Consider the following 25,084-nt stretch of genomic DNA (forward strand, 5'->3'; position numbering starts at 1 on the left):
ATAATACAAGTTAATGACCCCAAATAAAACCCATAAACACTTCACCTTCCTATCCTAGACCATGAATTACTTTTCCAAATCACAACAAGTGACACATCAGTTAATATGGTAGAGGAATATTTCAAGACCCAATGAGGGGAAGGACAAAAGATCCCGATAGGTGAAAGAGGTCCTGATGGATGATGGAAGGTCATTGTCTCCACTGCAGCAATATGATTCTATCCAACTTTGTCAGTGGCAAATGGAGGATTTAGCTTACACTTCACAATAATCAGACGGGATCGATGCCCGTGTGTTTATCCATTAGTCGCCTCTTAAGAGACACAGCATGTACCAGCTATTTTTAGCATAGCGATTGGCGATTTTGCGACTTCATGCGTTCGGAAGCGGTATCGGACTTGCGCATTTTAGCGGCTCTATAACATTTTGTCATTTCAACAAGCAACATTATCTACAGATTGGTACTTCAATAAATCTAACTATAGAATTAAATTCAATGTAGTCTATAGTCTGGTCCGCGAGCACGTAGAATTTTGTCCAATGACCCCAAGCTACCCATCCTTATCGCTCGCGCGTCGCTGCTGCTGTCGCGCTCGCACACTCACTGCGGGCGCCCGTCGCACAGTCGCGACAGCAATATAATTACGCGCGAGCGATAAGGATGGGTAGCTTGGGGTCATTGGACAAAATTCTACGTGCTCGCGGACCAGACTATAGACTACATTGGTACTGCTACTACTACTACTACTGGTACTTACTACTGGTACTTCAATAAATCTAACTATAGAATTAAATTCAATCTGTTGATAATGTTGCTTGTTGAAATGACAAAATGTTATAGACCGGGCTTTAGAACGTACCTATCAGACAGGTGGTGGAGCGCAGGCGCGATGTCGGCCTCGGAGTCGTGTATGAGAGCACGCGCCACTTCTTCCAACGCCGAACGCATCACGTTCGCCTCCGAGCACATCGTTTCGGCGCAGTCGCAGCGCTCCTCCTATGTTTTTATATCGGCGGTTACTTATGTCACGATTTTATTAGAAAACTAGCTTTCCGCCCGCGGCTTCACCCGCGTGAAATTTTGTCTGTCACAGAAAAAAATTATCGCGCGCGTCCCTGTTTTAAAAGCCGGGATAAAAACGATCCTATGTCCTTTCCCGGGACTCAAAATATCTCTATGCCAAATTTCATCAAAATCGGTTCAGTGGTTTAGGCGTGAAATCAAGACAGACAGACAGAGTTACTTTCGCATTTATAATATTAGTATAGATAGTATACAGGGTGTTAGGTAAATGGGTATATGAGCCGACACTAGCCCATGTTAACATGGTCATATAAATGGTATGGTGAAGTCAGAAAATTGATATCTTCATTTTAATTATTTTAATTTCCATACTAATCGGATTTTATAAAATTTATTTTGTATGAAAATTAAAAAAATTAAAATGATGATATCAAATTTCTGACTTCACCATACCATTTATATGACCATGTTAACATGGGCTAGTGTCGGCTCATATACCCATTTACCTAACACCCGGTAGAAGTATAGATAACTTAGCATTTAGTTCCAAAGTCGGACTTATTACAACTACATAAAATGTCGCAGTAATCAGCTTGTATGAGTGTGTTGTCTTCCGTAAACAGCTTCTATCCCCTCATCTTCCGCACGCTGCGTCATATCACGCCTCGTGAAGCGAGGGTATGATGACCGTGACGCTGCACCTAAACGGGACTATTCCCACGTCTCGTTCCCGCCCCTGCAACTTCTTTGTAGCCAGGCTTGGCCGCCAATAAAAACCCAACCAGTGAAGGTCAAGTTTCGAGAGTACTGCGTCAGCAGTTTCAAATTCATACAATTCTATCGATGAGCGCATCTCGCTCCTTCATCTAGGGCTCTGACAAACTGCATAATAACACAATGCCTCCAGCTAGACAGTGGTTCCCAAACTTATTTAGTCTACTGCCCACTTTGAGAATAAATTATTTTTAGCGCCCCCCATTTTTGTAGTCAAGAGTCGAGCTCAGTCGATGTCTAAGAGTCCTCCTAGTAGATGACGCCTCCCAAGCCTCTACACAACGTCCCGATTTTTTTCTGGGTCTCTTACCGCCCCCCTTTAAGCCTGCAGCGCCCACAAGGGGGCGTTATCGCCCACTTTGGGAAAGACTGAGCTAGATCAACAATGTAGTGAAGCTAGGGTTCTAAGCTGTGACATCTCTTCTCATCAAGTTTCTCTATTCTCTTTGCATGGGTCCCTCATTTTAGCGAGCGCTGTGTCACGTGACGGCTGCGTTGTCCTACAAGATCTCTAGACAAATATTAAGGCAATTAGGGTTGCGTCGTGATACACAGGCTTTAAAACTCACCAGCCCCTGTAGTTCGCCAAGCAAACGCTGTATGCGGGCGTCTCTTTCCCGCAGCTCAGCCTGCGCCGTGTCACGCTGCGTGGTCATCTCGCGAAGTTCGACTCGGAGCGTTTCTAGGCCTACGTTGGTGGTGCCTGGGTTGTAACATGGGTTGTGACCAGGGTTATCTATAGGCTAGAGAGAGTGAAAAACAAGCTTTAATTAAATATCCTAAAAGATTGATTCTTGTTGAAAAAATTTTAGTTATAGGCCCGGTTTCCACCTAAAAGGAACAGAGCAAAGAAGTGTGTTGAAGAGGAGCACTAAACAGTGTGTTGTAACAACTGGTTCTGACTTAGCTTTTAGTACATTTTTTTAACATATATACAGGTTTTAAAAATACAGATTTTATATTAAAATAAATAAATTAATATAACTTGTCGATAATAATATGTAATCAGTTGGTATGGCTTATGAAATAAATAAAATACCCTAGATCCTTGAGCAGCATGCGCATTGATGGAGTATCCAGCCAGCGTTCCCACCAGGTCTCTAACAGACGAGTCCAGGTCATTCTTCACACGGAACAGATCTCGCTCCGTGTTCGACTGGAACTCGTTGAAGCAGCGCTTGACCGAGACCACTTCTCGCCACAAGTTGAGCAGGCGGTTGTGCTCGCTTGAGTAGTAGTCGTTGAAGGCCTGGATAAAATTTATAAATGTCATAAAGTAGTAGTAAGTAGGGTAAACCAACAGTCATTGGACGCTGCCAGTCATTGGACAAATGAATATTCCTTCAAACACAATGAATATTCCTTAAAAAAAACGCCCTTTTATCTCCATCAGCCGGAATCTCTCAGTTGTTGAAATAGAAATGCTATTTTTAATTCAGTAAATAACTGTCCAATAACTTTCTTAAGTGTCCAATGACTGGCACTTTACCCTAGTTGTAATTCTACCTATACTTGGAATGAAAATGCAGTTGATTGTAGGAGCAAGGGGTTTATTAGCTAGCAATGTATTAATGGTGTAAAATATTATGTTGTTTGTCCTACAAGTATATATAAATAAATTATGTTTCACCTTTCTCCCACAATTAATTATTTGCAGAATTCATTTATTGCACTGTTTTTATCTTACATGCTGTATTACATTACATTATGTAGGTATGGATGCAAGTAAATGACTTATCTATTAGGCCAACTTTTGACAATAAGATTACATGAATAACTTTTGTCTTTCTTACTCAATACTCAATTCTTTATTGCATCCATAATGTTACAGAGGTGGTATGTATGGTTTTATAAGATACAATTATGGACCCTGTCAGGCACAGCATTCTAAGAGAGGGGAAGAATTATCTTAAAAGTTTTTGTGTGATAAAGAGTTCCAATTTATTTATGTATTAAAACATAAAAATAACAACTATTATATACCTGTTCTTCATCCTTCCACTCATCCTCCTTGATGGACATCTCGTCCCGCAGCGCCTCCCAGTCGTTGGTCAGCTTCTGCAGGTCTCCAGTTAGCGCCTCATTCAGCTGGTGGGACTCCTCCAGTTGGTCACGGAGCAGATTGTTTTGAGACAACAGTTTTTCACACCTGTATGTTTTTGTAACATCATTAACTCTTGTTTTAGATATTTTTATAACATTTAAAAACAATATTATTTGAGTAATATTTGGATGCAATTTTTATTTAACTTTCCCCTTGAAAAAATTGGTCTTCACTGGTTGGTGTTTTTTCTACAAATTAGTTACAGTGGTGGGAATGAGAGGTAGTAATAATCCCTTAAGTTAACTTTCCAACTTAAAGCTAGGAAATGGATTTATCATTTTTTGTGTACAAGCTTAAATAACTCTGTATTGTATCTGTTAATTATTTTGCTAAATTAACAGTAATGTTATATTTCAAAAATTATTTTCTTACTATCCAAGCAGTCAAAAAAGAAGACCCTGGCTTAGTACATTGATTCATGCATAAACTAAACAGCTTTGAGCTTGGATTAGCATAGTTTCACGTACTTGCGCTTTTCATCGTCCAACCGGCGAAGAGCGGTCTCCAGGTCATTGATCCTCTCATCCCGGCGAGTATCCGACCCTGACGAGCTGGCAGAAGCCGGGATAGGCGGCGGCAGCGCTATGGTGGTCTTGCTGCTCGACGGCCGGTACGACGGGTCGCGAGGAGTCGTCTCCAACATCTGGTGCTCCAGCTCCGAACATCGCTGCTTGTATTGGAGCACCTTGGCGCGAAAACACGGTTACATCACGTAGAAAATATGTAGCTGACATTCTTGCGCACTTGGTTTGCCACAGTTTTGTATTGAAATTAATAAAATAAGTTGCAAATTGGTAAAAAATTTCATTCAAAAATACAAAAATGTAAACAAAATTTTTTGACGACCATATGACAATGACATTGACGTCTAGGAAAAAAAAACTTTTTGTTTTTTAATATAATGTTTAATCAAGATATTTAAAACCATAAAGTTTATACAAAAAAATCTTGTCCTAATTAAAAAAAAACCTTTTCTTTTACTCCAGTTATTTTAAACACTATACCTTAGACTGAAGCCTAGACACGAGCGCTGCCTGCCCCTGTTGAGCTCGACGGTAGGCATCGAGTCTGCGCTTATGGTCAGCAGCCTCGCCGGCGAGACGAGCGCGCAGCTCGTCATTTTGCCGTCGCAAATCGCTGTTTAGGCTGCCTACTGGGGAGTCCATCTCCGGTGGACTCTCCAGTGACTTCTGTACAACAAAGATATAGGTAATTATGTACTTAAAGTATTCGTACTTTAGTAAGTTGGCATGCCCAGATTTTACTTAAATAGTTACCTACACACAGAAATTATCACAAAAAGATGAAGTGCTAGGTAACAAGCACATATTAGGAAGGTTACACACATTAACAGACTCTCCTTAAATTAGTGTCATTTACATACACACCTCCTTCTTCAAACGTTGATGTGGTAGAGTGCCTGGAGTCCTCCTACCGACCGGAGCGCGAGCGCTCCTCGGCGTAGTCAAACCTTCCCTCGTAGGTAACTGCCACAAAACAACCACACAATTAAGTACAGAAATAGCTTCAAATGCAGACAATTTTCCTGCAAATTCAAATCTACACCTGAAAAGTCACTTTCTTTTTCGTTTTCCTTTTGTGTTTCACTTCAAAATACAGGTGATGAGCCTTCTTAAATTCAAAAGACATTTTGCGCTAGAACTAGCCTGATAAATGCTTGGTAAGCACGAAATGCGAAAGAAATTAGTCGGTGAGTGAGTAAATAGGAAAAAAAGGATTTAAATGACTGTTAAGACTTGTTCGTGGTGAGACAGCGATGGAAATGCGGTCGATGTAGAAGCAAGGGGTAGGCTGAAGGAAGGCTGGCTATCGGGCTAGGCATCTAATTATCACCCCCACAGTACTGCTGTTCAGTAGGACATGGGGTAAGTGCATAAGTCCGTCTCTTTTCAACGCTAAATAAACCATCGGAGGGACGTGTATTGTATTTTACTTTTGAGGTCGTAAGCCTGTGATTATTGTTGGTGTAAGTAATTTATGCGGTGTGGTTGGACAATGATTTTTACGAGTAGGCAGGTAAATGACATCAAAAGGGTACCTTATCACAGGTAATACTATATTTTAAGGTCAACTCAGAGAATAATTTAAGAAAAGTAAGTAAGGAAGTACTTAAGTAGACTAGTGACTTTCAAAATACCACAATCAATAAGATTAAGTTGGTACACTGAAAAAAAAATCATTTAAAATGTTAAGTCATTTAACTAACTTGTTGGCTTTATCTGTGAAACAATTTTACGACTATGTAGGTCAGGTACACTGCAGGTCAATTACCCAAGCACTAATGTATGGAAATAGCTCCAACTTAACCTTGTACTTCGTAGCTTAACGTAAACAAAATACTTTGGAAATAGCAAATGTAAGGTCTTGAATGAAGGCATGAATGAAGTCTTACCTTTAACGGAAATAATGTGCAAAAGCCATGATTCACTGCAAGATTTAACAAAAAAGTCCATGGTTCGTGCGATTGATAATACAGCGTGTACTATGTATCCTAGCAACGCAATCAGGATAACGCGTGGTTTTATCAATAAAAGTTTTACTTCCTCGATAGATAATAAAATTAAGCTATTTTTACTTTGGAACACTGGCACACTATAAAAATTACGCGTAAGTAAAACAAAAAAGAAACGCCTTATTTCTTTTTAACTGCAATAGTTGCTGTAAGCCAGTGTTAAATTGCACTTAAAAAAATAAAAGGAAATTATTTAGGTACGAAAAATATACGTTACCAAGTGTGCACTACACTCGAGGGAGGTGACTGGACTGTTTAAAAATTTACGAATAATTCTGAGGGGGTTGATAACGTCACGGCTGACTGGTCACCCTTGTTATGAACCACACGTGATGTTTAGATAGCGATAGTGTCTGCCTAAGGGATCACTTGCGAAAAGTGCTATCGATATTATAGGGAGTACTGAAGCGGAACTAAAAGCTTGCATTGTAATATAAGCAAATATTATGGCCATAAAAAGTTTGGTAGAGTCGCAGTTTGCGGTAAAACCAGCAAATAAAAATGCAGTTTCTCGGAGTGGCATAATGTTTCTTTAATATTGAACTCTTTTTTAAGTACTTAGGTAATCTACTTCTTTAATGAATAAAGTACTTATCTATATGAGTTAACTATGAATTCGTTGTGGGTAGGTAGGTAATTCAGTTACTTATCTTTAGGACTTAATGCGTACTTTCTTTATGATCCAATTATTGTTTATATAATAAACATTGGTGTTTTTGCGATATACAATCCCAAACAGCTTTGTAGTTATGTACTGATAAATGAGTTGTTTTTTAATTTCATCCGTATGACGTAACATTACACTTAGTACCTACTTAATCATTGTCAGGTTGATATTATTTAACATGATTTCCCACAACTAATTTTAACAGCCGAAGCTTTGGTTTCTAAGTGACCCAGAATTTTATCAAAGAGTTATTTTCTTAGTTAGCAATTTGGTAGTCGGATAGGTTAAAGCACAAACTACTTAATTACATTCCTCGAAACAAACGTCAGTCAACCCCACCAACACCGTCGTAGCCACCATAGACCACGTGGCAGGTTTGGGGCTCCCGGGCGGGCGTACGTGCTCCTTACCTCAGATTAAAAACTCAACTTACTTCGGTACGTTTTAAATAAATGTGCTTATCTTGCATAAAGTTCTTAAGTGCACTAGACCGCGGTGCACCACTAGTTTTTCCACACTTAATTCTAATCTTACTTACCTACTTTTGTATGTTTTGTATGTAGGTACCTACTAAAAGGTACGTATGCACTCGTAGTTTTGCTAAGCTACTTTGTCTAGGGGACTCTACATCCGACGCCCTACGTCTGTCTTATACAGTAGTATGGTACACCATGAAGAAAGTTGCAAATAACTATAGTACTTAGGTACCTAGTGAGCCACAGTTCCAGCCATTTCAGTCTTTTCTCTCGCTCTCATCAAATGGTGATTCATTGCGATAGAGCGAGACGATATGACCGGAAATGGGTAGCTGGAACTGTGGCCATTATCATCAATTCTGAAAGTAGTCATAAATAAGCTTATTTATACCCCTATGTTATTTGATTACTTACCTGAGTATAATTCTCGCACGTTCTAAACGATAATATTTCAAGTTTTTACATGAATGTAATGCACTTAAGTATCTCGTAGCTATGGGCCACAGTTCCAGCTACCCATTTCCGGTCATATCGTCTCGCTCTATCGTAATGAAACACCATTTGATGAAAGCGAGAGAAAAAACTGAAATGGGTAGTTGGAACTGTGGCCCATAGCTACGAGATACTTAAGTGCATTACATTCATGTAAAAACTTGAAATATTATCGTTTAGAACGTGCGAGAATTATACTCAGGTAAGTAATCAAATAACATAGGGGTATAAATAAGCTTATTTATGACTACTTTCAGAATTGATGATAAATTGATAATTTGTTAACATTTTGTAGGTACCTAGCTACCTATCTACGTGTATTTGTGTGTATGTAGGTAATTACAGTAATTAGGGTACAAAAATTTGACCAAATTTTTATAGCAAAAAATAAATAGAGCAATACACACTATCATGTAAGTATCTAGTGATTTTCACTCTTTTAGGTAACTACACACTTGGTTAGTGCAAAGACCACACCTCTGATTCGAACTCATATTCTTGTAGAATGATGATAATAATATTTTAATATTTTTCTAGTAACGTCCTTACCAGTCTTAACGCCGACGTCAGTGCTAGCGTCGCCGGCAGTTCGATGACCGATAATACAATCCCGCATGATAATTTAATTTCTGATACTGTAAATAATTCAGATATCTTTTCGCTATCAATTTATTTTGCCACCAAGTTACGCTGTGTGCCTACACAACCATATTTTGAGTGTGAAGAGAGTAAATAAATAATTACTGCTCTATCAAAGGCTCTTTTAAATCAATTTAAGTAAGTAAGCATTTTCCAGTTTGTGACTACTATCGACAGAAAATAAAAGAGCACGAATCCTACGGTGAATGTAAACAAAAATCACTCGACAATTATTGCAGTCTCTATATTATTTCCTTTGTCAAATAATTTGGACATAGCGAAGCGATAACGAAATTATTTGTAGACTTTTATCGATTCGCATCGAATCAAAGTCGCATTAAAGGTGCATCTTGTGGTTAAGTTGTAGCGCTTTTCATTTTCAATTTAGTCTATTGCCCATAATTATTCACAAACATTAGAGGTACAGTGAGGATTACCGTTGGATTTGCTGCTTAACTTAAGCAAGCATCTTTTGTGAATACGAGCGTAATAATGTCCCCATGACTATTTAAACCCAAAACCCAAAATGTGACGTATTTGCAGAGGGGTGGAGTACGTTACTAGCAGAATGTTTGGGTTATTGTGAAAATAATCGCATCTGATTTATGTACTTTTCCTAAATTAAGTTAAGTTAAATTGTTTTTAATTACTTAAATGTTATTCTGAGCTTTGTTACGTCTTGTTTGAATAGTGTAATTGGTACTACCGTTCTATTCATGAATAAATAAATACAGAAATTAAGTCATCAGTCGTAATGATAAAAAATCTGTGCATGAAATGAGTGCAGTGCATCACTTTATCTTATCTTGTGTTTTTATTTGCAGTGCACCGTTATTACTTCGCTCCGTTTTATTTAGACGGTATCTGGCTGACCTCGAAATACTGATAATGGTCTAAAAAGAGAGAAGGGTTCAGTTGAAAAATTTTAAAAGTTACTGAAATTAATAAGCATTAAGTTGTGCAAATAGTGTGGATCAAAATCCGTCAAACTGTTTGTGCTACCTGTAAGAGTAGATGCATAAAAAGAGTGAGTCCAACAATTGTAGGTAACACAATAGAAAACGTCTTCGTATCTGCATTTCATCACTTTCACTATAAAGAAAGATAAGTTTTTGTAACGAGTTTGGGTAAGCGTGAACTAAAATTGTTACTGATTACCTACATACCCCCAATAAAATAATTTTGATAATGAAGTGTCTGAGCCTTTGATTACGTAAATCCTACTTTATAAGGTAATCATTATCAGTATATTTTCAGTATATTTTTATTTATATTGAATTTTGAAAGTCATGTACCTATCAGAATAAATCAAAGTCAAGACTCACCTGAAAAAGTTACCTACTTAGTTTTGAAACGTACCTAACATCAAACTTGTCCATACTCTTGATGGAGTTCTTCATAAGTAAATAAAAAAAAACTTTCCAATATTAACTAATGTAATGGATTGTTTAATAGTGATTCGTGTACTCGAATCTATCTGTGTTCGATTTTGGTTCTCTTTCTCGCTGATTCTACATAAATTCTGCCTACGCAGCTACGTCTACTGCCTTCACTTGTCTTGTGTCTCTTTCCAGAAAAATACGATGTGTAATAAAATTCATAACTGAAGTTCGATTAAAAACGTGACGCAAATTGCTCGTGGTCCAGTGTGAGCCATCATCCGGCCGTTGACTTGATGCTCTCTTATCACCCTTTATTATGGATTTCTAACGCAAAATATTGTATATGATCAAAATTTGTATTAGGTACGTCTGTTGACAGTAAGGATGAATAACCCACCCATAATTTGGTACTTTTACGTAAACTTCGGTCGAAAAAGATATGTAGAGTTGCAGGAAAATGCCCGTTTTTTAAACATTTTCGTTCGTTCCTTAGTTCGCTTGCTTTACAAAGGTCTGAATGTTAGGCATAGGCCTAAAATTGAATTCAGTTTCGAGCATATTATCAGAACATGGGCATAACTATCCCTCCCTATGATTAGCTAACTTTAATGATATGCTATGCACACTGTATAGTTCGATACAGGTTCATTTTGTGTCCCAAAGAAAGCAATTTGTATCCCAAACTGTGCGTGCAGCCGGAAAACAACAAACTGGGGCACCATAAACGTTTACGAGGAAATGATAATCTCGCCGAATAATGAAAACTGTGACGGAACGCAAATCGCGATTTGGAACCCCTGCAAGACAAATATGGATAGGTAATAACGAATCGCGCAAACTTAAGTAGCTATAATTTAGGCGAAATTTACAACTTCTTTTGCAAGCTGATTCAGTTTCGTAGTTTTCACTACAAAATAATCATAGATGCAAACGTGTAAGTCCACTTAAGTTCCTTCCACCTTCTACCTTTTTACTCTCTAATACCCGAATACGTACGCGCACTTTTAGTAGTAAGATAAAAAAAGACTACTATGTTTAATGCTTAAGTTAAGATAACGCCAGTTGTTCATGTGAGATTGTGAGACTATATTATGCCTATCCAAAAGTTCTTGATCAAAACCGGTCTCTATTAATTCTCAATCAAATCCTATCAAATCCAACAAACGAATGAATAATAGTTTCTTTAATAAAAAATACATCTAAAATTACATGCCAGTTAAATACATAATTAAGGCAGCGAACGGGCTCTACAAAGTTTCAAACAAAATGGCTAGTAGAGCTACGAAAATTCAGACTTGCCAATTGGGCGTCCGATCGGCAGCGGCGAGGCGGCAAACTTAGGCACATTAGTGTCAAGCTGCCATAATGAATGCCCGTAATTAAATTACCCACGAAATCGCTAGTCGTTTTGAGTGGCTCCGAAACTACAATTGGTAACTCATCGGCACGTTGTTAATTAATTAAAAATTACCTATCAACATTTATCGCCATAAATCAAAAAATAAACTGTAACCCCCTAATAAAAAGTTACACAGTTGTTGAACACTAAGTATTTTAAAAAGACAATTCCATACTAAACGTCACCTTAAAACACTGTTCAACGAAGTTTTATTAGTATGAAACCGTAGAATGAAAAAAGCAAATATTAAAATATGTATGTAAAAAAATCCATATTCGTAGTTTTGAATACTATGCTTGAGTTTGAGTAAAAACTTCTGAGCTTGGAGCTTTCAAGTCTTAAATCATTTCCAAATTCGTAAACCGCAATTCAAGTTGCCGTGGAGTACCCGACGGAGCGAGTTATCGAATTAACGTATCGAATACATCATTCTGAAGCCCCGACATAAAATTGTCATGAATAGAAATCGTTCGTTGGAGCCGTGCCGTATTTCCGCGTTTCGTGACGGTCTCGCATGTCGCATCCCGACTCGCGAACTTCGGTCTCGTAAATATCGTTTTATGTCATGTGTCAAAGCACCCATCTTGGTTGCCAACGACATCGGCTAAGCTTACAAGCTCACCACACTATACAACTCAAGATCCCAAGTTCCCAATGCATTATACCCTTGACATAGCGGCTATAATAATATGTCAGTTGATTTTCACATTGGCAAAAAATTCACCGGGTTCGTAAAAAAATGGGAATGGCCTATCGATTGTGCCAACTGGTGCTTACCGCCGATCTTGAATCGTGGGCAATCGGTGAGTAATCGAGTAGATTACTCGATTGTAGCATCGAGTGATGGACTGCACGGAGTGTAACTTCAGCCCGCCGCCGCTGAATGCTTTTTGTTTTGTTTCGGGCTGCTCGCGGCCCGCCCTCCACTTGCATAAACTCTAGGCGGTTATCACACTGCGCCGTGCTCCGCCGCGGAGCGCGGGGCGACAGATTTAATCATTGTATGCAAGTAGGTACCTCAGTTTGTATAGAAAACACGCGCGGCACTTCACACTGACAACGCGTCCGCGCGCGTGATTTTTTATATGAAAATCACGCGCTCCACGGCGGAGCGCGGCGCAGTGTGATATCCGCCTTACAGTCTTCGATTCAGATTGCCTGCTCAAGTTTTAACTTTATCAACTTGTTTATACAGCGCAATGTTATGTTTTTACAGATAATATCATTATCTATGAATGTGTTGTTTACTTATGTTACATGCTTCTTAAACCCCATTTTTGGTGATCGCTTTAGATTTACATTTTTATTACTGTTGTGATGATAACAACCGTTTTCGTTACTTAATTGCTGACTGCAAAATTAACATAGTATCCAGAGATAACCGTTGCCAATTTATACTTTGTCCGCAATGTTTAATCTTTCTAAGCCTCACAATGCTACTACAGCATTTGATTTAGGTCGACACGCACATTGTGACCTGTCTAAAGTTGCTATTCATAACAGCGGTTAAATGACTGACGAATTACATTTCTACGCTAGAAACTCGATTTAAAATCTTTGATTGATTAACTTTCATTATACTGGATCTTTATTGTCTTTAGATCCACGAGATACATGCATTATTACGATATCGACTTCATTAGTCCATTATCTTACCTTACCTTGTCTAAATTACTACTTAGGTATTAAACTGAAGTTGTAAAGTACTCGTATGTACGAGTATAGTATATATATTATTCCTTGTCATGAAAATAGATGTGTCTCTTATGTAATCTTGTTTATCTTGTTTACTAATAGTCTAACGGATTGCGGAACTTGTTGTTTGGGTGAATGATGTAATGTGTGTGTTAACTATTATGTTTAATAATAAGCATAATGATGTTGTTCGTATACATGACATAGAGATGAAAGATATGAAACTTTCAATATTTACAAGGAACCTAAGCATGGAACATAAAGTGACTCGAAAATTCGTAGTAACTTCGTAGGATTTCGTAGCAGTCGAGTGCTTTTTCGTAGTCAGGTAGATTCAGGTTTTCATACTACTAATGTAATGAATCTACCTGACTACGAAAAAGATACAATTTGATGAAGCATCGATTAACACTATTTATTTGTTGAAATCTGAGAAAGATTTTTATGAAAAGAAAGATTGGAAAAGTTGCCCGAAAAAATCGTAAAAAATAGAAGGTCGCAGGCAGTTAGTTCACCTATAAGCATTTTGGACATTGTAGTCACACTGTCTATATAACTATTTAACTTAGTCATACATAAATAAACTGTTTGATTATGATAACACTTACGATGTTAACTGTGGTGTAAACAAACAATACGTAATTTAGACTGCAGGTTGGCGAAAGTCTGGACAATGAGTTCAGACGAGTCTATGTGTTCGAGTTGAGAAAACCTGTGGTATTTCTGTAGTGAAAATAAAAAAAAACTGTGATTTTATGAATTACTCGCACAGTGGCCACCGTGAATTAGATTTAGGAAAAAAAGTAAAAAAACCGTCGGTATACATTTCAAAAAAAGAAGTAAATAATTCCGGGTTCAAAACACTATTCTGAGTGCATGTCTCCAGTTTTTTACCCTGTATGAGCATACGAACAGTTCGATGGAAGTGTCACATTATCTTATCAAACAGAAAGTTTTACGACTGCACATTGTACGCGAATAATGCGCACATCACACCCACTCTTGGGTGCACGTGAAGAAAGTATGAGGATGCGAATGGGGTGTGACAATGTTATCTAAACAATCACTGGTGTTATGTAATATGGAGATAACTGTTTAATATCACTGTGTCGTCAAAAATTGCAATATTTGTTATTTGATTCGCGTGGAGACAGTTGACTGTTTCATTTTGATTATCGCTGTTTTTGTTGCAGAAGATTAATTGAAAAATTAAATGATTGTGCGACAAAATTGATAGTCAAAATGCGTCTGGAATTTTTAGTAATTTGTGTTTGCACAAATTACTAATACTCCCGTTACCATATTTAGCTTCCTCGTGGTAAGTTAAATGTGTTACGAGTGGACTCATCACAATAGTTGAGCGGCGGTGGGATTCGAATCCACGTTTCTCGGATCTCGAGTGGGCCAGTCGGGCCCATTTACAGTTCGTCTATCGTGGCTTCGACAGGACCACATACCATGAGTTTCATATCCTCGTACCAATCTAATTATCTTCTACCTATAACTATAATTAATTATAATTATTTAACTACGTATTCCCAAGTTCAATATCTAGGTAGGTTAATTAGTTCAATATGATACTGGTTATGTCCTCCCTACATCCGGATTCCTGATAAGACTCAGCCCAGTATCCTAGTGGAGTGGCCTCCAGATTAACGGTATCGCAGGTCAGTTCCGTGAGCAAAGGTGTTACTCAACTAATGTTAACAGGATGATTAAATAGATCCTCTTATAATTTGGAATTTTACTATAGTGTTTTTAATAGAGTATTGTATGATTTGTCTTGATAAGCTTAAAATGTGTGATAATTAATTTCAATTATTTATGCTCTACTATTTTGTTGTGTAGTTAAATATGTGACCTCTTTAATATCATTTGAATTAAAGAGTATAGGAGTATGTATTTATGTGTGTTTTAAGTGTATATCAACTACCAAAGTTAAGTTAGTCATTGTATAGCATCTACATATTTTGTTTTTTTTTTTTATCCACAACGAGGAAGCTCTTGGCTTGTATCTCACCTGATGGTAAGTGACGATCAGGCCGAAGGTGGATGCGAGCTTCACCCGGAATCCTCAACCACGAAGGAACTGGCAATCTTACCTCTAACTGCCGGAACATAACAATGCTGTTAACATTGTTGTTATGGCGACAGACTTGTAAGAGTAAAGTTCATGAGGTCTCAGAAAATAAAAGCTTAAGGTATAAGGGATAGAAAAGATAAAACAGAAAGCCCAAGCCCTTCTCCTAAATTACACATCTACTCTGTTTTCAAAATTGATCGGTCATCATCGCATATGATTATTTGTCATGGCTTCTAATAATGACCAATCTAAACAAAAGGAAAAACATCCAAATATCACCACTGTAGTTGAAAATAAACCTGTACGCTACCATTAACCCAGTATCCTAGTGGCGGTACAACCGCGGCCTCTAGATTAGCGGTATCGCAGGTCAGTTCCGTGAGCGGACGGAGGTCAGCGGAGGTGTTTGTCAACTATTTGTTAATTGGACGTTCGAATAATTAAATTTATTAATTTCAGTTTACACATGTGTTACAAATACATCTGATATAATTTCATACAAAAGGTTTTAATTACTAAAACCATAACCATAAAACTAACATTTATCATAAATACATTTTCAAGAAAGAATCAGCAATCATTTGTAAGGTAATGTAGAGGCACGTAGAGTACTTGTGAAATCACACTTGGTAGAATATGTTACATGTGTTACATTTATTCCTTGTTTGAACAATAACTAAATTAAGTACCTACCTATATTTCTTGCTTACTAACGTGGTGGCAATTTCAGGATAATAATTCTTGTCTCTAAGAGAAACAAAATCGCAAATTATTTATTAAAGACTTAATTGCTTAGTAATTAAATAAATAATTTAGGATAGCACGTGCCAAGCAGGTGTTGCATTTATTAGCATAGTTTTAATTAATATTTCTACTCATTATAAACTCATCACACCGGATGAAACCAAACGCTATTTGATTATCGTTTGAAAACTTCTTTAAGTGACTATTTCTTAATATCTATTACGTGATTGTCACAAATTGATATTTCGTTAAAGTTAAGTACCTAGTTAAAAACCAAATACTTATTTATCTCTTAACCTTCGCACAGGTGAAGTCAAACTGAAAAGTACTATTTGATAAATGCCATTACTTATGTCAAGGAAAATCCTGTTGTCGTGAGAAAATTACTGAACGGATCAAAGAGTGAGAGAGAGACTAATAAGATGGATTAAAGATGCTATAGATAGACTTTGTGGGACCTTAGCTGATTTTGAAATTAACTGCCTTTGGAGTTACAGTTTACGTCTAATGTAAGAATTTGTCAGCTAAATTGTTACATCTTTTGGGCCCCATTGGATTGCTTGCCCTTAAAAGATCACTGTGCGTCCACATGATGAGGTCTCGTGATCTTTCGACGCGAATCGAGCTAATTATGATCCGAGTTATTAAACTTGTTTACCGCGTATGTTAATTAATCTGTAAATTATATGAGATATGATTAGAATATAGTTAGGTTTCTGCAAGATGCACAGAAAGCGTGTGAATAACATCAATTTCGATACTCCCAATACTATAAGCATCCCTAGGTGATCGATTCCGTAATCGTACCCTTATTAGAATAGAATAGAATAGAAAGTATTTATTTGTCTCAAAACAGGTTTCATTTACATTAGATTGCTTTAATTAACGCAATGAAAAAAATTACAAGTAAAAACAAAGTAGGTACCCACCTAAGTACAAAAGATTTTTGGTTTGAAGTTAAAAAACGCCCAGCTAGCTATGGTAGAGTCTGTATTCTTACCGTCATATCAAAGGCCTCTAAACTATCCTATAGTTTAAACTACAAAGCCATATTGTAGCACTTGTATCTTTAAAGATAGTACCTAGTACCTACGTATACAATCAATTGTGATTCCACTACGTACTTCTTGGTGAGTTCGACCCTACACATCGTAAAATTTTCCGCTGAACCTTGCAATTCCGGTGACCAGGTCATGAACCCTACGTACCATGCACTAGCAGTGCAATACTACATCCGCTGATATGGCAAGGATGCTGCTCAGTGCGACCACCATTACTTTGCTATCAGTCTCTACCTTATCACGTGCTAATACAGACTGTTTTAGGGAAATTCGTTGTATCAATTAACTTGGTTTGATAATTTGTGAAATAGATGTCCACATCAGCAGATTATTCCAGCACTACCGGTGCAATGACCTACAAATCTATGCTAAATCTTATAAGTACGTTATCGCCTTGTTATCTGGTTGACGTGAAATGTATATGATGATTAATGATGTAATGGAATGCCTTTATGAGCCTAAGGAGCTCAAGGTATGAACCAATGTAAACAAATAACTTTGTATTATGTGGTTGTGCCTTGACCGAACGAGATGGAGGACTGTTGTGGACGCCCTCTGCCCCATCTAGGGGACAAAGGACCATAAGTCAAGTAAGTCAAGTAACACCCAGACACGTTACAGAAATTAAAATTCATTTCAATTTCTGCCCGGCCGGGAATCGAACCCAGGACCTCTCGGCATAGTAGTCCTTTCTGAACCACTACACCAAACGGCCGACGATATAAGACTGATAAAACTATTTATGCAAGTAGACACATACATCTTAAGATATGCAACGAAGCACAGTGTGAATGTCTGAGATAACAGCTTAAGTAGTTTCAATAGTTCCACCCCCTATTGTAGAATTCCGAGTATTAAACGTCGTAATAATATAAATAATCATAATCGTACTCTAATTAAATCTAATTCCGATTAATTTGAGCCGGATATTTAATCCGTTACAACAACTAGGTAGGTACTCGCTAAAGTACTTATGCTAAGTAAGTAGACGTACAATTCCAGTATGTAATAACCATTTAAATATTGTAATTTCCTGCTTTTAAGGGGCAAAGGTAGATTAGGTACACTCAACGTCAAAAGTACTATAGTTAAAATAAGTTTATAACTTAAAATCGTAGACGTTCGTCACTTGGCACTGCGACTCTACATCGATTGAATTATATTAATAAAACATTTGTTGGTAATTCCTTCGTTTATTCTCAGCTCCAGGCACCTCCCGCGACCTTCACCAGATCGTCGGTCCATCTAATGGGAGGCCTGCCCACACTACGTCTTCCGGCTCTGTACCATGGTACCATGGTCTGTGAATAATACGAGTATATCTGGTGCTTTAATTTTTTTATTTAACTGTACTGATTTAAATACCTACGCTGGAACAGTCACGTAGACAGCCGGATCTTTGGGCATGAAGTGATAAATGCCGAACAGACTGGTTTGCGCAATTCCGTTATTCAGACAAGTACGAGTATACCTTATCATAACCTAATGAAAGTGTATCTTGCACGTAACTCGTGAAGTACAAAGGTTAAAAAAGCATACAGTTGCGACTGACTTTAAAAATAAACATGTTAATCCTATCTCAAAGTTACTAAAACAATTAAAATGGCGGACTTTGATACTAGGTAATTGTATAGTTATAACTTATTTTATTGCACTATAAAATACATAAATAATTGATAATAAAACATTATGCAGAGAAATGTGTGATAATAAAATAATAAATAATGTGCCACTAACTAGACGACTAGTGAGATAGATGTCACTAGCAGAAGGACCCCTAACCTGTCTGATTTAAAACGTCTAACATAAGCAATGTTAGTCCTATGCCTTTAAATTGTATTAAATCCTATCCTACTTAATATTATAAATGCGAAAGTCTGGATGTCTGGATGTCTGAGTATTTGTTTCTCTTTCACGCAAAAACTACTGAACGGATTTTGTTGAAACTTTACAGTATTATTGTTTGTAACCCAGATTAATATATAGGCTATAATTTATGCCGATCTGTGACACTAAATTTCACGCGGGTGAAGCCGCGGGCAAAAGCTAGTTCGATAATAAACTGTTATCATAAGTCTACTGTTTCTAAAACGCATTATAAGCAAGTTTCAGTGCACCGTACTGACTGTACCGAACGAGCGTTATATCAGTAGCGATAACGATATTATTTCACAAGTTTCAGGAAGTGAAAAGTCGCAAAATAAACAATCATTTGAACTTTGCAAAGATGTGTGGTTTCCCACGGCTATAGCGGGCTAGCTCAGCGAACGCTGTGCATTTTGCGGCCCACTGTCGTGCCGGCAGAACATTATGTTGCGAAACGCCCAGCAAGTATGCTTTCATCAAGAATAATGACATCATAAAAGAGGGAAGAGGTTTCAGGTTACATACTTCTTGGAATTTTATGTATGTTTAATGGCTGAGCCAAATTGAGGAATGCTGGTACGGATGCTCCAATCATGTCGATCCTAATGTGGGACAGGGTGAAAAGCTAAGATTTGTTGGAGTCAATCCAGCTTTTACCATCAAGTGATATTTGATGAGACTTTAGATGGGATTCACTTACAGTGAGCTCTACAAATACCTTCTTAGTAAAGACACTTCCACTAATTTTGCTCAACTCTCAATGAAAATTACAAAAGTGATATTCCATTTTATGATATTAATTCATTTTCTTCATACCTGGTTTAAAAAAAAAAGAAAGTAGCCCAAATTTTTTGTACCGATTTTCTTCATACTACGAGCTACGAGGCTACGAAAGCCTACACAAGTTGTAAGATGTGAAAACCCAAACTTGATGGAGTTTTCCTTAGGAACATAGTATTTCTACGTATTCTAAATTTATATAAAAAATGGGTACAAGTCACAAAAAATATTGATCACATTTTGTAACTAATAACCCCACCCAGTGAGATTGATAAGAACAATCGCCCGGCAACCGGATGACCGTAGTTCGAGTCCTTAGTACAGACAGTAAGCTTATCACAATGGCATCTTCTGCTGTTTTGCAACAAGAAAGTTTAGTCTCATGTGCCGTCGATTGTAAATATAATAGTAATACATTTTATAGGATGTTAGACGATGATTTAGAAAAAAAAATTCAAAAATCCATCCTTTTATACAAACTAAATAAAGCAATTCTCGCTAAAAGTGCACTTTATTAGGTCGTCAAACTAAAAAACTTAACCAATCAGTGGAAGCATAATGCGAAAGGAATTCCAGGTTCATAGGGTAGATTCCCATTCCCGATTGCGCGGGTTGGCATGACTCCGGGATATTCCTGTCTCAGTTATAGGGAACCCCCCTGAAATATGGGACGCGTACACTAATTCACTTCAATTGAACATAAACTACACTTTATTAGTAATGCCATTAGTTTACTTATAGTATTTTAATGGTTTTTTGTTTGGCATCTTAGCGTACCCTTATACTTGGAATGTATTCGTAATGTAGAATGTAGAGTCGTTTGGATCTAATTTTCATAAAATTAAATTATAACTTTGCTAAGAAGTGTAGAAACTTCTAGTAGGTTTTTAAACTATCAGATTGCACTAATATGCAATTAGAAAATGGGAAATATTTAAACACAAAACTTTAACGACTATCGTTAATTGGTAATTATCCATTTCAAATAAGAATTCAACCAAATAAAAGCGTGTCATTAAGATAAATATACGAGTAATGCCGTAATAAAAGGTATTCTTGCATTATCTTACACAGATTTCGCGGTAATGAGTAACTATACAAAATCGTGAGGTCATAGTTCTTGGACCTTGGACATCACGCTTCTCCAGTGTCGCCAACCAAACTGACTCACGCAATACATTATCTGTACACTGTTAAGTCAAGTCTGGGTACCGCAATCTGCTCTAGACATCAAGAATTGGGGCAATAAGAAGGAAGAACATGTTTCTTCATTATAGTTAATTAGTTTAAAGTTAAGATGTCGGTACCTACTTGTACTTACTTACCTAGTAAACTTTTCAGACCCAATCAAATGATCAAAAAAAGAAGCTGTATGAGAAATAATAAGAGCTCTATTTAAAGTGTCTGTAAAGTTTTATGATTGATATTATCACAGGATATTACCGGTTAAAATTATTGTACATTTTGCTATCTAACTAGGTGTAAGTAATTATGATAACAAGTCTGCCGTTATTTGTAGACCTAATTATCACGTGTTGGTGCAAGTGCAATTTAGCCAAATGCTCACCGGCATGTCTTCCTTCGCACACCCGCGTAGTCCGCCCGCCGAGCCCGCCGCCCTACTAGCTCGCGGGACCGGCCTCCACTGTGCCAGCCCACCACCTGGCCCCATCTGAAGCCTCCTCGCGTGACAACCACCCACAACACCAAACCCACCCTTAAAAACACCAGCACCACGATCCAAATTCCCCTGCTCTTCATTATTCAAATTTGATGCGTCTTCGACGTTGTCTCCAGTTATAATAATCGGTGGAATTATTTTACGAATATCAGTTTTATTTGCGTCGGGAATAGAATGCTTATTAGCATGTTTTGGTGCCCCGAATTTTTCTTTCAGTGAATTAATCACGGCCTTCCTTGCTTGCTCGTATTTCGCCTTCGCTTGTTCCTCTCTCCATTTTTTCAATACTTTTTCTTTAGGGGTCTGCACATTATTTTGATGATTTATAGAATCTATGAAAGTTGTTACATTTTCATTTGCTTTTGTTGAAGTAGACTTATCTTTCTTGTCACTATCAACTTCGTTTTGCACATAAAACGTGGAACTTTCACTTTCGTCTTCTGCGTTTCCATATAGCTCCCACCATTGGGCCCCAGCTTCGTCTATAGGAGCCCTAGACCTGGCAGAATGCGGTGACTTCACTGTATCAGACATGGTTATTTTCTTTAACTACGAGCGTTTGCACCATTCCATGTTGCCGATTAAACTAGTTACTAGATTGGAAAAGCAGCAAACTGATAAAAATTGCAAGTCAGAACCTTTTGTAGTGGCAACCGTTATCCTATTTCAGGAGTGCACGAACTTTGTCTCTTTTTACTGCCATTTACCAGACAGAGACATAGTATCCTACTGTACAAAAGTGTATCTTTTGTATTAATATCCTTTAGTAACGAATATAGTTTAGTAGGTCAGTGTGTATCCTGATCTACGGCGCAATTTAAGGATTAACGATCAAACTTTTTTGGGAATCCACCGACCTATTTATTTATGGCTTATCCACGTCAATGTTCGTGTTATAATATCTACCTACAACATACTCCTAATTACAGATTCGTTCCTAATATTTAGGTTAATGTTATTGAAATTAAATAAAAATATTAAAAGTAATTTAATTATGAGTTATTCTATTTTCCAATAATAAAGACGAGTTAGAGATAACTCCCGGATATAACTATGATCCCAATCCACGGTTATCTTTGGACTTCAGACACGTTAACCCCTGAACCTTATTCTTTAAAATATAACTGATGTTGCATAATGACAGTCTGTCTGACTGATAACATGTTTACTATTTACATCCCTGCTGATAAAAAGATATATTGTTGAGAAGTACCAAAGGTTTAGTAAGAAAACAGGTGTTGATGAGAACTTACCTACGTCAACACATTTGTGATTTAACTTCTGTGATCAGGTTTTCCTAATTCGTCATCGCAAATACCGAAATACTGAATTGACCAAAACAAAGGACAACCTTGGGGTAAGTCTAAGTTTAGGTACATTCGGTTTCAATACTCAATCATTTATTTCGGCCGTTTGGTGTAGTGGTTCGAAACGGACTACTATTCCGGAGGTTGCTGGTTCGATTCCCGCACAGTACAAACATTTATGTGCGTGAACATATTTGTTTGCATTGGACTGGGTGTTTTCTATGTATAATATGTATGTACCTATGTATTTACAAAAAAAAAGTATTTAAGTATGTTTATATCCGTTGTCTAGTACCCATAGTACAAGCTTTGCTTAGTTTGGGAATAGAAGCGCAGTGTAAAATGTCCAAGGATATTTATATTTATTTATTGCTTTACCACGTAGCACATTCACATTAAATACAATTGACCCAATTAAGGCACAGACTCCCAGTAAGGTTACCAGGTTTTTACCAGGAACGAGTCATACGAAGTAGTTACAATATTTTCGAATTCTCAAACCTAATTCTCTACCTAGACAATAGCCGAATTGATATAGTATCTTGCACGTGATTATCACGATTTTAACACTCACGCCCTACTATTAGTCTGTTTGAATGAAGAATAGTATGTACTATATGAATCTCCACTTCGAACTCTTCCTATTTAAGTCCATTTCATTAATTTCCTTGCGGATCCAATGACAATTTAACTCCCCCGGGATTCTAGACCTTCACTGGTCGGATTTTTATTGGCGGTCAAGCTGTAGATCCTGGCTACACAGGAGTTCCAGCGGTGAGAATGAGAGGTAGGAATAGTCTCGTTAAATGAATCTCCAGTCTAGAGTTGTTTACCGAATAGATTCATCTTTAACTAAATCAAAAACATTTATAACCCTGTCACATTAACCTAAACTGCTGTGGAAATATTCGGCCAACGTCCAACCGATTATAGCACGCTATCTGTCTACAACGATCATTACAAATCATTACGTAAAATAATTGTGTGTTACAAGATCCGGCACCAAAATATAATGCGCCATAATTGGAAACTTATCACACATACTATCGTAAATAAACAAACAAGTACATTGTATTGGATCGTGAGTACTAACTCAAATAGAACACGTAGTAGGAAATGAATTGGCTCAATATTGTGTACCTATATTTAGCTGTTGTTTGATGTGTGTGCTAGCAATTTATTTTCTAGTGTCCTTTAATCAAAATAAAATAAAGATTCATTGGGATCCTTAAATAAAGTGCCACCATATAATTGGTGCCACTTTGAACCCTACTATTTAGCAGTAAACTAATCTCACAAAACATTGAAACTTTTTTCTTTTTAAGTAGATGTAAGTACTGGAGCATACTATCCAGAGATTTGTTTGTTTAAACTTTAAGTAAATGTGTATAATTATTTTTATCATTAAAACTCACCACTCGATCATCACGTGCGTAAACTATTGAGACACTATCACATGTGTTTTATAATAAGTTTAATTTAATTTAATTAAAAACTTATGAAGCTTTTTTGGCCTTCAGGCTAGATGGTTTTCAAAAGCTTAGTCAATCAATCGCAAATCGAGATCTAGAAACGAATCTGGGGGCTTAGTGTGAGTTTACGTCAAACGCATTCGATATCGACTCCATAAAAAAGTGATATTAAATCTATGACAGATTGTACAGCGCCCCTAGCGGAAACTTTGAAGAACTAAAATCTTCATATATTCTTTGACGCAGTCGATATCGAATGCGTTTGACGTAAACTCATAGTACGCCCCCTGGTAAGTATGAGGGAAGTTCAAATCGCAACGGCTCAAATCAAAATGGCCGCCTCTACAAGTCATAAATCACGTCGATTACCAGACAGGTTGCAGACGCATTCGCTTATCACGTCCTGGTAACGAACGGAATATTCCTTGCATATCGACAGAACATGTGATATGGCACACCAAGCTAAGCAATGCTGTTATGAAGTTGTAATAAAACAGGATTTCATAGTCTAAAATATACAAAGTGACTCTAGTAACACTCTACCTACCACACACCCGTATTCACAAACATTATCATGAGGTCTCACAGTGCGCGTGGACGCACAGGATCACACACGAACCAATCGCATAGCTCTATTCGACGCTGTGTTCGATTTGCTGCTTCACTTAAACAAGCATCGCTTGTGAAAACGGGCGACAGTATATTTACTCGTTTTGTGATGTTTTGCAACGAAAGTCGCCAAATGAAACACGTAATATTATTCATTGCTGACATGAAGTCTGTAAATCTCTCTTTAGTTTGTGCGTCTTTTTGTAGAGTCGTTATATTTATATCATGACCTGCGACTGACCTCAATCTCGTCTCAATGCTTTAATTAAGTATTGTTTACCTATTATCCCAATTAG

The 25,084-nt window shown here is 37.4% G+C and overlaps 1 protein-coding gene across 1 annotated transcript in view; it reads right to left on the bottom strand.

Moving 5' to 3' along the window:
* The window catches only part of LOC135076617 (rootletin), a 44,900-nt gene extending 32,567 nt beyond the window's left edge, over positions 1-12,333 (bottom strand). The window contains exons 1-8 of the mRNA XM_063971042.1: positions 12,268-12,333; positions 5,291-5,389; positions 4,907-5,092; positions 4,370-4,587; positions 3,782-3,947; positions 2,838-3,047; positions 2,368-2,541; positions 861-997 (exon numbers count right to left, since the gene is read on the bottom strand). Of these exons, the coding sequence (XP_063827112.1) occupies positions 861-997; positions 2,368-2,541; positions 2,838-3,047; positions 3,782-3,947; positions 4,370-4,587; positions 4,907-5,092; positions 5,291-5,389; positions 12,268-12,327 (1,250 nt within the window). The 5' untranslated portion in view covers positions 12,328-12,333. The remainder of the gene's footprint in view (positions 1-860; positions 998-2,367; positions 2,542-2,837; positions 3,048-3,781; positions 3,948-4,369; positions 4,588-4,906; positions 5,093-5,290; positions 5,390-12,267) is intronic.
* Between the last annotated feature and the right edge of the window lie 12,751 nt (positions 12,334-25,084).

This window comes from Ostrinia nubilalis, chromosome 12, assembly GCF_963855985.1.
Source record: "Ostrinia nubilalis chromosome 12, ilOstNubi1.1, whole genome shotgun sequence".
Classification (NCBI taxonomy): domain Eukaryota; kingdom Metazoa; phylum Arthropoda; class Insecta; order Lepidoptera; family Crambidae; genus Ostrinia; species Ostrinia nubilalis.